Source organism: Plecotus auritus (assembly GCF_963455305.1).
Source record: "Plecotus auritus genome assembly, chromosome: 9".
NCBI classification, from domain to species: Eukaryota; Metazoa; Chordata; class Mammalia; order Chiroptera; family Vespertilionidae; genus Plecotus; species Plecotus auritus.
This window is the reverse complement of record NC_137783.1, coordinates 153662509-153675181: the sequence shown is the minus strand read 5'-3', so window position 1 is coordinate 153675181 and position 12673 is coordinate 153662509. Positions and strand designations below refer to the sequence as shown.

At 54.2% G+C, this 12673-nt stretch overlaps 2 protein-coding genes across 7 annotated transcripts in view; one reads left to right on the top strand and one right to left on the bottom strand.

The window, feature by feature from the left end:
• CPSF7 (cleavage and polyadenylation specific factor 7) overlaps nucleotides 1-3934 on the bottom strand; it is a 26645-nt gene extending 22711 nt beyond the window's left edge. For 4 of the 6 annotated variants that reach the window (XM_080641496.1, XM_080641500.1, XM_080641499.1 and 1 more), the window contains exons 1-2: nucleotides 3117-3215; nucleotides 2385-2493 (exon numbers count right to left, since the gene is read on the bottom strand). In XM_080641496.1, the coding sequence (XP_080497622.1) occupies nucleotides 2385-2438 (54 nt within the window). In that variant the 5' untranslated portion in view covers nucleotides 2439-2493; nucleotides 3117-3215. Of the gene's footprint in view, nucleotides 1-2384; nucleotides 2494-2835; nucleotides 2854-3116; nucleotides 3216-3916 lie in introns of those variants that run through there. The other 2 variants (XM_080641497.1, XM_080641498.1) reach the window with 2 other exon arrangements.
• On the top strand, nucleotides 2640-12673 carry SDHAF2 (succinate dehydrogenase complex assembly factor 2). Its single transcript, XM_080641502.1, has 4 exons — nucleotides 2640-3387; nucleotides 6156-6379; nucleotides 6493-6602; nucleotides 12168-12673. Exons 1-4 carry the CDS (start codon nucleotides 3352-3354, stop codon nucleotides 12296-12298), a joined length of 501 nt encoding a protein of 166 aa, XP_080497628.1. The 5' UTR covers nucleotides 2640-3351; the 3' UTR covers nucleotides 12299-12673.

Below are 12673 nucleotides of genomic sequence, written 5' to 3'. Positions count from 1 at the left end.
CTCTAAAGCACTATCTGTCCCGACTGCCTTCACGCTAAGCCGGCTTCTAACAAGTCCGGCCAGACAGAGCTTTCACTCTTTCTTCAGCAGCCTCCGAAGAACACTAAAACCATTTCTGCCCAAAATTAACTCACTGATGGGGGTAAAAAGCACTCCTCCCCCAACCCTCCACAAGACATTAAAAATCTACACTTCCTTCAACTTGCAGAACATCAAATGTTGTCTGTTTGGTATAAATGTCTACTAGATCCCACACACCATCTTTGGCTTATCTCAGACTCAGAAAAAATTCCTTTTAGTAAGAGGTCAGAGGACACCAATTGTTGAGGCCAAGGACTTCCACTCTGACAAAGCAGTGACCTCTGGACAAGGCCGGTGTCTTGTCTCTGACCTACAACTTATACTGTTCAGGAAATAATGAAATTCCGCTTTCTTAGGCCAACTGTGGCTAGACCTACGGTCAGGGACCCCTTCCTGCCCCCTTCCCAAAGAGGCAGCGCTGTTCCCCACCCACAGAAGGGAGCCAACTCCACGCAGCGAGTCTTCTTTCTTTCTATCGTGCATTTAAAAACAAACCGTAACTTGTTGAAAGGTAGTAAAAGTCTGCCTCAAAGTAGCATGGAAAACTCAGGGAAGCAATGGTTTATAAGCTACTTATCATATTAAACCTTTCTTTTTATCTATAGTATTTGACTTGTTTGAAATTAACAAATTTTTTTTCATGTATTTAAATCAATCAACACCCACATGCAGACGCATCCAGTTTACCTGAGACACCAGAAAACGGCTATTAAAAAAAAAGTATAATTGGTGCCGGGCTGGCGTGGCTCAGTGGTTGAGCATCGACCTATGAACCAGTAGGTCACGGTATGATTCCGTCATGGCACATCCCCCAGGTTGTAGGCTTGATCTCCAATGGGGGTGTGCAGGAGGCAGCCAATCAATGATTCTCTCTCTTCATTGATGTTTCCCTCTCTCTCCCCCTTTCTGAATAAAATTATATTAAAAAAAAAAAAAAAAAGTGTAACTGGTGCCCGGCTTGTGTGGCTCAGTTGGTTGAGCATCACCCCATGTACCGAAAGGTCAGTGGTTCAATTCCCAGTGAGGGCACATCTGGGTTGCAGCTCAATTGCACGCGTGTGCATGTATGCGTGTGTGTATGCGTGTGCATGTATGTGTGTGTGTGTGTGTGTGTGAGCGCGTATGCGCGCACGCGTTGCAGGTGGCAGCTGATCGATGTTTCTCTCTCTCCCCCTCTCCCTTCCTTTTTCTCTAAAATCAACAAAAAACATTAAAAAAATGTATAACTGGTGAAGCTGTATAATGGGCCCAAGGTCATTACATTCTTATTTTGTGTTTTAAAATCTCTATGTTAAAAAGGCATAATACTTTTACAAGTTTTGTAAATGTAAATTTATGCCAAGTGGAAAAAAACCAGCATGTATTTCAACCTCTTCTGTTGCCTCATACCCCAGCCAGAGTCCAAGCAGCACACTTTCCTTCTCCAGTTTGTTCTTCTACCCTTTCCCGAGCCCTACTGTGCACCCATGGCGATGCCAAGGGAAGAACCAGCTTACTCGGGTAGAACGGTGCTGCAAACAATCCAGGCAAGACACGAAGTTTTAAACAGAGACTTTGCAACATTCTGAGATGTGACCTCAAGAGCTCAGCATCAAATTTTAAATATGATGATTGTTTCAAGGAAAATCACTGTATAATGTTCTCTGAGGTAACATAAAAGCAGCAACAAATCCAACTTAGGTATGTGAGTGGGTCTACACTTGCTTTTTAACTGTTTGTCCCAAGCCTCTGCCTCTCCCCTAATCTCCCAAACAATTACATTCATCAAAATGCCTTCTGAAGCCTGGAGTCAAGCTAGTTAGAGGAGATGAAAGCAATCAGAATGGAGCTGAAATGAAATGTTAGAGCATCTTTATATTGTGCCTTTGCACTGCCTTATGGGAGAGAGAGGGGACTAACAACTATTTCCCTGCTGCAGCCTGAGACGATCACAAAGGAACAGATGTCAACATTGTCCTATGAACGCTAAGGAAACAGGACTCCGGGTTGTAAGCGTGGTTAGTCCTTGAGGAGACAGACATCCAACGCTGGCTCCCGGGCAGCGCATTCCACAGGTTGACGCACCATGCCATTAAACCTGACTTTTATTTGCTCTTAAATCAAAGCCTTTCTAATGAAGCCTGAGGATTCAATTAACATACAGAATGGTCAGACGACTTGGAAGTGTGTGCTGGAGGGACCCGAAAGAGGCGTGTTCAGGCAGCAAAACCCCCAAGGGCTGGCATAACTTGGAGCCACCGCAAGTGTGCTGGAGGTGGTTCCCGGCTGATCCAGGAGTCCCCGAGCTCTCCACGACCCCTCACCTGATTGAACTCCTCGTCGGCGTATATATCAATCAAGTCCACTCCTTCTGACATGGCTCCGGAAGGCAGGTCGCGAGCCCGGAAAACGGACAAAGTAAGGAAGATGCCACTGCGATATCCAGAAAGAGGCAAGAGTTAGATGGCATGTGGGTCCCGGGTTGGACGGACGGCAATGGTTGCCAACCTCCCGTCTCCAGAGACGCAGCCTCCGGGCACCCGAGCTCGGCCCCACCCGCCGCGCCCCGCCCCGCCCCCGGCCTCGCGCCGCCCCTCGCTCTCCCAGGCCGCCCAGGCTCGCGGGGCTCGCTGCCCATCACCCTCGGGCCCGACCCGAGCCGCGCCGCAGCTGGCCATGGCGCCGCGGGCACGTCCAGGCCTCCGCTCCGAGGGGCCCGCGGGCGGCGCTGCGAAGAACGCCCGAGGCAAAGCCCGCAGCCCCCGCCCGGCGCACCTGCCTAGGCCCCAGGCGGCCCGGGTCCGAGTCCCCGCGGGTCTCGGAGCTCCCGCCGCCCCCGCTCCCCACCCAGGCCCAGTCCTCGCCCCCAGCTAGGCCCGCCCCGCTCCCTCCCGCAGCCCCGGCCCAGCGCCCGCAGCCCCCTCCCACAAAGGCCCGCGCCTCCCTCCCTCCGCCGACTCCCACGGCCCCCAACTCAACCGACCCCCTCCCCGCCTCGGCGCCGGCCCCGAGCCCTCTTCCGGCCCCGCCGGCCCCCGGCCGCGCGCCCCCGTTACCGGGAATATGGCGGCGGAGGCGGCGAGTCCGGACTAGGCCCGAAGCGCGCGAACCGCTCACGGCCCCCCAGATCCCGCCTCCCCCCTCCCCTCCGCCAGGGGCGTCAGACGCACGGCCACTTCCGTCACACGCAGGGAAGTGTCTTCCGGCTCCGGGCGCGTCTTCCGCGAGGCCGGCCTCCGGGAGTTCCAGGAAGTGGCCGGGGGACCGGCTTCCGGTCCAGGTCGGGGGAAAATGGCACTGGCCGCCGTGTTGCCGGCTCTGACGCGGGTGAGGAGCGTGCAGGTTCTGGGGCCCTAGGCGGGCCGCCGCGGACCCCGAGTCTCGTCTTCCTCCGCAGTCTCGCAGGGGCGTCCCGCTGCTGACGGTCCGGGGCGAGGACAGACCCGAGGACAGACCCGAGGAGAGGTCCTTCTTGCAAAATCGGGAGCTTCAGGTCGCTCCCGCCCTCTCCCGCGCCCGCTGCGTGCCTGTCCCGCAGGGTAGTGGAGCTGGAATAGATCAGCCTTCCTGCCAGACCCCGTGCGGATTTCTCCCCTTCCCCAGGGGGCGCGGCCTCGGGGCGCCCCAATCTCAGTTCTTTAGTCTTGCCTGACACCTCCATGATCTCACGTCGCGTCATACGGCCTTTCTTCCTGTTTCATGTTTCCCGCCGTGTACCTGTCTCAGCGCTCCCTTTTGCTGCGCCTAATCCCAGTTTGTAGGTTGGGTCTGTCCTCTCCCGATAGGTCCTCATTTCCCTCCCGGTTTCTTCTTGGACGCCCTTGAACCATTGGTTAAGTGTGTCGATGTCGCATACTTACAAATGTCGCAGCTTTCCTTCGGCTCTTTCCAGTTTCCTGCCATGGTTGTCAGAAAAGGTCTGGTATAATTTCAGCCTCCGTAGACTTCTTTTGTAACTTGGCATGTAATCTCCCCCGGGGAAAGTTCCCAGAGTGCCCGAGAGGAACCTGTTGCTGCTGCTGGTGGGTGGAAGGTTCTGTCTGTCTGTCTGTCTGGTCAGTTGGGTCTATAGTGTTGTTCAAGTTCTCTGCCTCCGTATTGATCTTCTGCCCGGATGCTCTGAGAGGCATTGAAATCTATCAGTGTCGCTGTTTCTCTATTTGGACAATGTTTGCTTCATATATGTGGGTGCTCTGATGTTGATGGTGTGTGTATGTGTCACGGTTGTATCTTCCTGATGAATTGCCCTTTTTATCATCACATCATGCCCTTCTTTATCTCCTGACAGGTGTGTTTTTTTCCCCTGACAGTTTTTTTACTTAAAGTCTGTTTTGTCTGATATGAGTAGGGTCATTCTGCTCACTTTTGCATGAAATATCTTTTTTTTCCCTCCTTTCATTTCAGCCCCTGTGTATCCTTACATCTAAAATGAGTCTCGTGTAACAGCATATAGTTGGGTCTTATTTATTATTATTTTTTAAATCTTCACCCAAGGACATGCTTATCGACTTTGGAGAGAGGGGAAGGAGAGAGAGAGAGAGATACGTCGATGGGTGAGAGAAACATGGATCGGTTGCCTTCTCATACGAGCCCTGACCGGGGATTGACCCTGCAGCCTTTCCATGTGTGGGACGATGCTACAGCCAACCGAGCCACACTGGGGCTTTTTTTTGTTTTTGTTTTTTAATATATTTTATTGATTTTTTACAGGGAGAAAGGGAGAGAGAGTTAGAAACATCGATGAGAGAGAAACATCGATCCGCTGCCTCTTGCACGCCCTCCACCGGGGATGTGCCCGCAACCAAGGTACATGCCCTTGACCGGAATCGAACCTGGGACCCTTCAGTCCGCAGGCCGACGCTCTATCCACTGAGCCACACCGGTCAGGGCTGGATCTTACTGTTGTATCCATTCAGCCAGTCCATGTATTTTGGTTGGGGAGTTTAATACATTTCCATTTAAAAAGCCAGGAGTTGGGGGCTTTCTCCTGCTTGTTCTATGCAGAGCCAGGGGCAGGGGCCATGGTGGGTGAGTGTGGGCCAGTCCAAACGCTTGCCTTTGTTCTCAGCAGCACCCATCTCCTGCCAGCACTTAGATTCAGAGAGAACAAACCCTAGCCCAGGGGTCCTCAAACTACGGCCCGCGGGCCACATGCGGCCCGCCGAGGACATTTATCCGGCCCGCCGGGGGCCGCTGCCTGTCCTGCTTAGCAGCCGACGCGTCCCGGGCCCGCAGTGCGCATAGGAATTTGTTCATAGTTTGTTTTTTTTTAACTATAGTCCGGCCCTCCAACAGTCTGAGGGACAGTGAACTGGCCCCCTGTTTAAAAAGTTTGAGGACCCCTGCCTAGCCCATCCGGCAGCTCCCCGAGAAGTCGGCATGCTGGGCGTACGTCTCAGGCCCCCCTCTCTCCGGAGGGAGGCGCCAGGGGCTGAGGATTTTCTTCCGTTGCACCAGGCTGAGCCCGGGGAAGGGACCGCGATGAAGGGTCGTCACGGCTTTCCCTGCCAGCTTGGATGCAGCTGCTTGTGCTTGCCTGGGGCTTAGGGGCCTCTTCGCTGGTTTCGGGAGTTCTCGTAAAGGGGACCGGAGTTGTTGGTTTCTGGGAGAGGGAGAGCGGGGGGCTGCCCGTCCTGCCGTCTTGCTGACATGAGCACCTTCTCATGGCATCGTGATAGGCTTTGCCTGTCTCTCGATTGGGAGTCCTTGGAGGGTTAGGGTCCGTGCCGACACTGTAGGCTCAGATTTTAACCGTCAGGAGACAAGAATACACACCGCACCGGAAGGGAAGGGAATGCATCGGAGGGAGGGAGGGTGGACATACATCCGCTGGAGAACTTCCGGAAGCGCACTGGTTAAGGACGTTTGCCGTCAGAGCTGGGTTTCAGGTCTCACTGCAGTTACTCTCGGAGTGACCTTGGTCCGTGCCTTCACCTCCCTGAGCCTCGGCCTCTAAGCTGTAAAGTGGGGCCGGTCTCAGCGAAGCTTCTCGAGGACCGGGCGAAATCAAACGCGCTTCGCGCCTAGTGCGTGTGGGGGGGGTGACAGTGCTGTCACTGGATGTTGAAAAGATGTCCGTGGTCTGTTTGTTCCAGAGGCTTGCTCTGTCAAGGCAACACCTCGGGTCTCCTTTGCCCAGCGTGACGTCGTTCAGCCGTTCCTACAGAGGGAACAGCCCGTCAGATTCCCAGAAAGACATGATCGAAATCCCCCTGCCGCCGTGGCAGGAGCGAACCGATGAGCCCATAGCCACCAAAAGAGCCCGCCTGCTGTACGAGAGCCGGAAGAGGGGCATGCTGGAGAACTGCATCCTGCTCAGGTAGCGGCGGGGCTTGGTGCCACTGCTCTTGGGCCCGAGACGACCGGCCTTTTAACTTCTTCCTCTCTCTCTCTCTCTCTCTCTCTCTCTCTCTCTCTCTCTCTCGTTTTCAGCCTCTTTGCTAAAGAATATCTGCACCAAATGACAGAGAAACAGCTGAACCTGTACGATCGCCTGATTAACGAGCCCAGTAATGACTGGGATATTTACCACTGGGCTACAGGTACTGGCGGGGGGGCGGGGGGGGGGGCGGAATGTGAAAAGTGGGCGGACTTGGGCTGACTTGAGTCTGGAATTATCTCCTGGGCAGTTTCCCCCGCTTTATTCATGCAATAGACCTCCACCCAGATGCTGTTCCTTTTCCCACGGTGTGTGACGTTCGTTTGATGGGTTAGGGTTCTTTGCGTGCGAACGTAGACTCCTGTTGGAGAGGGGGTTCAGTGACATCGCACAGGTCTCTGAGGCCGGTTGAAGAAGAACTAGGCCGGGGCTGGAGTGGAGCCAGACGGGGGCATCCCACCCGTCCTCGCACCCTCTGGGCATTCTGTGTGTGTGTTGCCACTCAGTGCGGGTCACGAAGCAGAAGCCGTTCCGCAGGTTCGTGTCCCGTCTGTCCTGGCAGATTTCCTCGGTACTTGTTCTGTCTGCCAGCGAGCGAGGACTGTTGCGTCTCCATCAGTAATTGCGGGTTTATCGCTCCTATCAGTTCTCTCAGTTTTTCTTCATACGTTTTGAAGCTCTGTTACTATGTGGAGACAATGGGATTGTTGTATCTTCTCGATGAATTGACCCCTTTATCACTATACCAGAGGCCCGATGCACGAAATCCGTGCAAGGGCAGGCTTTCCTTCCCCCGGCTGCCAGCACCGGCTTCCCTCTGGCACCCGGGACCCGGGCTTCCCTCACAGCCCCGGCTTCGTCAGGAAGGTTGTCCGGAAGGACATCCGGTCTAATTAGCATGTTATGCTTTTATTATTACAGATTATTATAGATAATGCCTGTCTTTATTGCTGATAGTGGTCCTTGTTCCGAAGTGCCTGATGGTAATCTAGTCACTCCAGCATTCTTTTGATGAGTGTTTGCACTGTATGTGTTTTCCATCTATATTAGTTCTCTGTTGCTATGGAGTCGATTAACACAAACTTAGTGACTTTATTTTTTTTAAATTTATCTTTATTGTTCAAAGTATTACAGATGTCCCCCCCGCCCCATAGGCCCCTCTACCCCACCACTCCCACAAACTTAGTGACTTGTTTATTAGCTCAGGAGCTGTGCCCAGATCTCGCAGTCCGGAAACTCATTCAGGTTGTGGGGCTGAAGTCCCAGTGGTCTTGTTAGCTGTTGATCTCTTTCAGCTCCTGGAAGCCACTCTCAGATCTGTGCCCTGTGGCCCCTCCAGCTCAGCAGTGCAGCCTCCCTCACAAGGAATCCCTCTCCTGCTTCAAAGCTGCCCGACGGCCCCTCCTGTCACCTCCTGGAGAGAACCCTGCTTTTAATAGAGCTCATGTGAGGAGGTCAAAGCCACTTGGATCATTTCCCTGTCCTAAGGCCAGCTGTGCTGCGGTGACATGACCGGTCGTGTTCACGGGCGGGGATCTCACAAGGCTTGTGCGCCGTCCTTTTACTTTAAACGGAGCCTCTTGCAGACAACATAGTCTTTATTTTTTTGTCCAATGTTATCATCGCTATCTGTTCATTGCTCTGTTTTGGTCATTTACATATGATTAATTATCAATGCGATTGCATTAAAATTTACCATCATTTTATTTTCTAGTTCTTCCATCTGTTCTTTGTTCCTTTTCCCTTCTACTTCCATGGGTTTTTTTTCAACGAGTATTTTAAATTTTACTCCACTTTCGGTTTATTATTTATACCTCTCTTTATAATTTTTTTAGCGATTGCCCTAGGGCTTGCAGTCTCCATCTTTAATTAATCACAGTCTACCTTCAAGTAATATTCTAGCACTTCATGTATAATGTAAGAACTTTACATAGCACACGCCGGCTCCTCTTATGTGCTATTGTTGTCATACTTTCTATTTTTACTTACGCTGTAAGCCTGCACTACATTTCTGTTGTTTTACTTCAGACAATTATCTATAGAGCAATTTAAAATAAGGAAAAGGATAGAATATATATGTAAAAATTAGAACATATAGTATCTTATATGTAAATATATGGATAACATAACATATAACATTTATATAATATAGAAATTACATTATCCTATATAATAAAAGGCTAATATGCAAATAGACCGAATGGCAGTATGACCGGTCGCTATGACGCTCACTGACCCCCAGGGGGCAGACGCTCAATGCAGGAGCTGCCCCCTGGTGGTCAGTGTGCTCCCACAGGTGGAGCGCCGCTCAGCCAGAAGCCGGGCTCGCCAGCGGGCTCACGGCTAGTGAGCGCAGCAGCGGTGGCGGGAGCCTCTTCCACCCCCGTGGCAGAGCTAAGGACCCCTTGGGGGATGTCCGCCTGCCGGCTTAGGCCTGCTCCCCCAGTTGGACATCCCCCGAGGGGTCCTGGACTGCAAGAGGGTGCAAACTGGGCTGAGGGAGCCCACCCAGTACACAAATGTCGTGCACCGGGCCTCTAGTATTTTATATTTCCCTTATTTTAATCGCCTCTGAGTTCTTCATTTCTTTATGTAGATCCATGTGTCTATCTGGTATCCTATTCCTGAAGAACTTTTTTTACTATTTCTTGTAGTGTAGGTCTGCTGTTACGCATTCTCTCAGCTTTTGACATGTTTGAACGATATTTCCACTGGCTGTAGAATTATAGGCTCACCATTCTTCAGCACATTATAGGCACGCTTTTGGCGAGGCCGAAGGATGAGCTGTTGGGTGGAGCTGATCTGGTTATTGTGGCTTTGGTTACCCTGTGCCGCCAGCTTCCGGTCAGTCAGTGTTACCGTGTGCCGTTTCCTGGTCTGCCTAGTTTTGGGCGTGCGCTCTGCTGGGTCTTTGGTGCTTTGTATACAATGTATCTTTTCTTTCTGAATGTTCCCAGCGTTTCACCTTTGGCTTCCAGCAGTTTGTATATGACATGCTAGATGCTTGTGTTTGGTGTTCACCCTGCTTTGGGTTCTCTGGGCATGTGGGGTCCAGTTGCACTTCCGTTAGACTGTTCATCTGATGCCATAGTTTTGGGATTCTGTTCTGTGCCTCTCACTCTTTTCCTTTACGTGCATCCGTTTGGGTAATTTGTGTTGGGTGATATCTGTTGACCTGTCCTCAGTTCACTGATTCGTTCTCGACTGTCAGGTCTCAGGATGGACCTGTTGAGGTCATTCTGCGTATTTGCTTATTTTTATTTATTTATTAAGTGTGTTTTAATTGATTTCAGAGAGAGAAGACGGTAGAGAGAGAGAGAGAAACATCGACGTGAGAGAGAAACATGGGTTGCCTCTCACACGCACCCCGGCACCCTGACCAGGGACCGGACCCACAACCCGCACATGTGCCTTGACCAGTGACCCTCGGTGCCTGGGACGACCCTCCAGCTGAGCCATCCGGCCAGGGCTGCTTATTTTTATTTTTAACCTTCCCATTTCACTTTTACAGTTCCCAACTCAGCTGGAGTTCCTCACCGGTTCATAGATTTTTGTCTCCTTTTTCCACGAGGGCCTTTAACATGTTGGTCACAGCGGCCTTAGATTCCCTAACCGTCTGTGGGTCATCCCTTCGTCTGTTTCTGTGGATTGCTTGGTCCCTTCGCCGTGTGTGTGTGTGTGTGTGTGTGTGTGTGTGTGTGTGTGTCTCGTAATTGTGTGTTGAACGTCACACACCGTGAGGAAGACAAGGAAGACTGAGGCGGGCTGTGCTCATGCCCAGAAGTGGCCTGCCTGGGGCCGGCTGTCAGCAGGGGGTCCTGTCAGGCTGCTCAGGAGTGAAGCTCACTTTGGACCTGTTCTTGCTCTGGCTCCCTCCGGCGCACCAGCCTCCTGCTCCCCTGCGCTGGGAGGGGCGGGACTTCCGGGGCCTTTCTCCCACGTCTGTTCACCCTCAGCCTGCAGCCTTCCTGGCATTTCTGTGCCTCAGAGGGAGTCTCCTCCCTGCTTCCCCCCCCTCCCCCATTTACAGCCTTGCTGCTCTCTGCTTGGTGCTTGCTAGTGTGAGGAGCTTCAGTCCCTGTGGCCCTGGGTCTGAGGGGCGGCCTTCTCAGCCCCTGCTCATCCCACAGAGGGGCTTGCTTTTCCCTCACCCTCCCATCAGCCCCTGCTCATCCCACAGAGAGGCTTGCTTTTCCCTTACCCTCCCATCAGCCCCTGCTCATCCCACGGAGAGGCTTGCTTTTCCCTCACCCTCCCATCAGCCCCTGCTCATCCCACGGAGGGGCTTGCTTTTCCCTCACCCTCCCATCAGCCCCTGCTCATCCCACAGAGAGGCTTGCTTTTCCCTTACCCTCCCATCAGCCCCTGCTCATCCCACAGAGAGGCTTGCTGTTCCCTCACCCTCCATCAGCCCCGTGGGCCCCCGTGTGCCCGGAGGAGACAGGGTCTGCTCACCTTCTGGAGGCTTCTGTCTGCCGGCGGCAGGCCTGGGCCGGGCTTCATGCTTTCCTGGCCACGCGGTCCGCGCCCCTCCTCCTGGCCTGCGTCGGGGAGGGAGGCTTTCCCTCCAGCCCCCGTTCTGAACCCAGGCTTGTCAGGAGCATCCTCGGGGTTGAGGGAACCTGTCCGTGGGTGGGACGCCCGTGCCTGTGGCGGGTGCGCGGCGGCTTTGCGAGCTCAGCGTCGAGCCGAGTCTTCGCCTGTGTGTGCTGCCCGCCGCCTCCTCCCGGGCTGGGCTCGGGCGAGCACGTGCTCAGGTCCCGGTTCTCGGAAGGGGCCGCTCCGGTTTCACTCTGCTCCGTGCCTGTGACCTCAGCTCTCTGATGACCTCAGGAGCACTCAGGGGTTTGCCGTCTGCCTGGCTTCTTGCCGGGATGGGGGCAGGGTTCTTTCCCACCGCCAGCACCCTGGGGGGCCCCGAGTCCCTCGATCTGACTTTGGTCATCTGGCCCCTGGGGCGGGCCCTGTGCTGAGTGGGGGACCAGGCTTGGTGTTGAGGATGCTCTCCCGGCGTCGTGTCAGCCTGGGTGGGGGGTGACTCCAGCGCACGCTCCCTCAGCTTCCCCGCGGGGGCTGGGCTTGTCATTTGAACCCTGAGGGTCTCGGGGTGAAGGTGAGCAGCGAGCGCCCTGCCAACCGCCCCCTAGACTGAGGCTGGCCTCCTCGTCTCTGCTTTCCACGCCTTCGTCCCTTCAGATCCGCTCCCGCGGGTTCACGTCCGCTTTGTGAGCCTCCCATCGCCTTCCGACGAGTTCCTTTCTGCTTAAGTGACTTGAGTTACTACTTCTGTCACCCACAACCAAGGACGTTGCCTCTCAGACTAGAAAGAGAAGCACAGTAACCAGAAGCCAACAAACACCGAATGCAGAACAGAGCAGAGCGGTGGCGATAGGACCGGCGAGAGGGCGGGTGGTAAACTCGTTCACAAAGGACCGGACAGGAAAGGTTTCAGCCTCGTGGCCCGGCTCTGCCGTTGTAGCACGAGAGCAGCCGTGAGGGCACGAGAACCCGCAGGAGCCGCTGTCCCAGTCACACCTGTCGCAGGTCCAGGCGCCGTGCCTGCCGCTCCGGGCGCCGGCTGCCATGTGCACTCAGCACTGAGGGGGAGAGAGGAGCCGGCCCCCCCCCCCCCAGGCTCCTGGCCAAGGCCGAGTCTCAAGGCTCAAGATCCCTTTGCCTAACTACTCACTGGCTGACCCAGTTCGTTCTGCCCGCTCTTCTCTTGCAGAAGCAAAACCCGCCCCAGAAATATTCGAAAACGAAATCCTGGCGCTGCTGAGAGACTTCGCTAAAAACAAGAACAAGGAGCAGCGGCTGCGCGCCCCGGACCTCGAGTACCTCTTCGAAAAGCCCCAGTGAGCGCGCCCTGCGTGGAGCTCCGCCCGGGCCTCCGCTGCCGCCGGAGGGTGCTGGATGCTGGCTTCGCTGCCCCTCCTCCTGGGCCCTCCGCTCACGCACCGTCCTGCCCCGGGAGGGCCCCCCTCTCCCAGGACGCTAAATGTTCAGCGTCTCCTTCTGGGCTACTTGTTCAGTCCTAGGCCTCCAGCGTGGTTTAGAGTGTGATACGCCTGAAATGCCTTTCCAATCGCGATTCGCCTCCCACCAGCCACGCTGAACTTCCTTTCCCTGGTTTTTCGGGATCAGGTATTTAAAAAGCAGCGGATTTTGTGTGATTACGTAGATGTGTATCCATTTGACCTATAGCGCACAGTGATTAAAGAAAAACAACATTAA

Excerpts from the sequence above, each read along its gene's own strand:
- SDHAF2 (XM_080641502.1), top strand. The coding sequence starts at position 3,352 with ATGGCACTGGCCGCCGTGTTGCCGGCTCTGACGCGG. Across the intron at positions 3,388-6,155 it reads TGTTGCCGGCTCTGACGCGG|AGGCTTGCTCTGTCAAGGCA; the intron begins GTGAGGAGCGTG and ends TGTTTGTTCCAG. Across the intron at positions 6,603-12,167 it reads TATTTACCACTGGGCTACAG|AAGCAAAACCCGCCCCAGAA; the intron begins GTACTGGCGGGG and ends CTTCTCTTGCAG.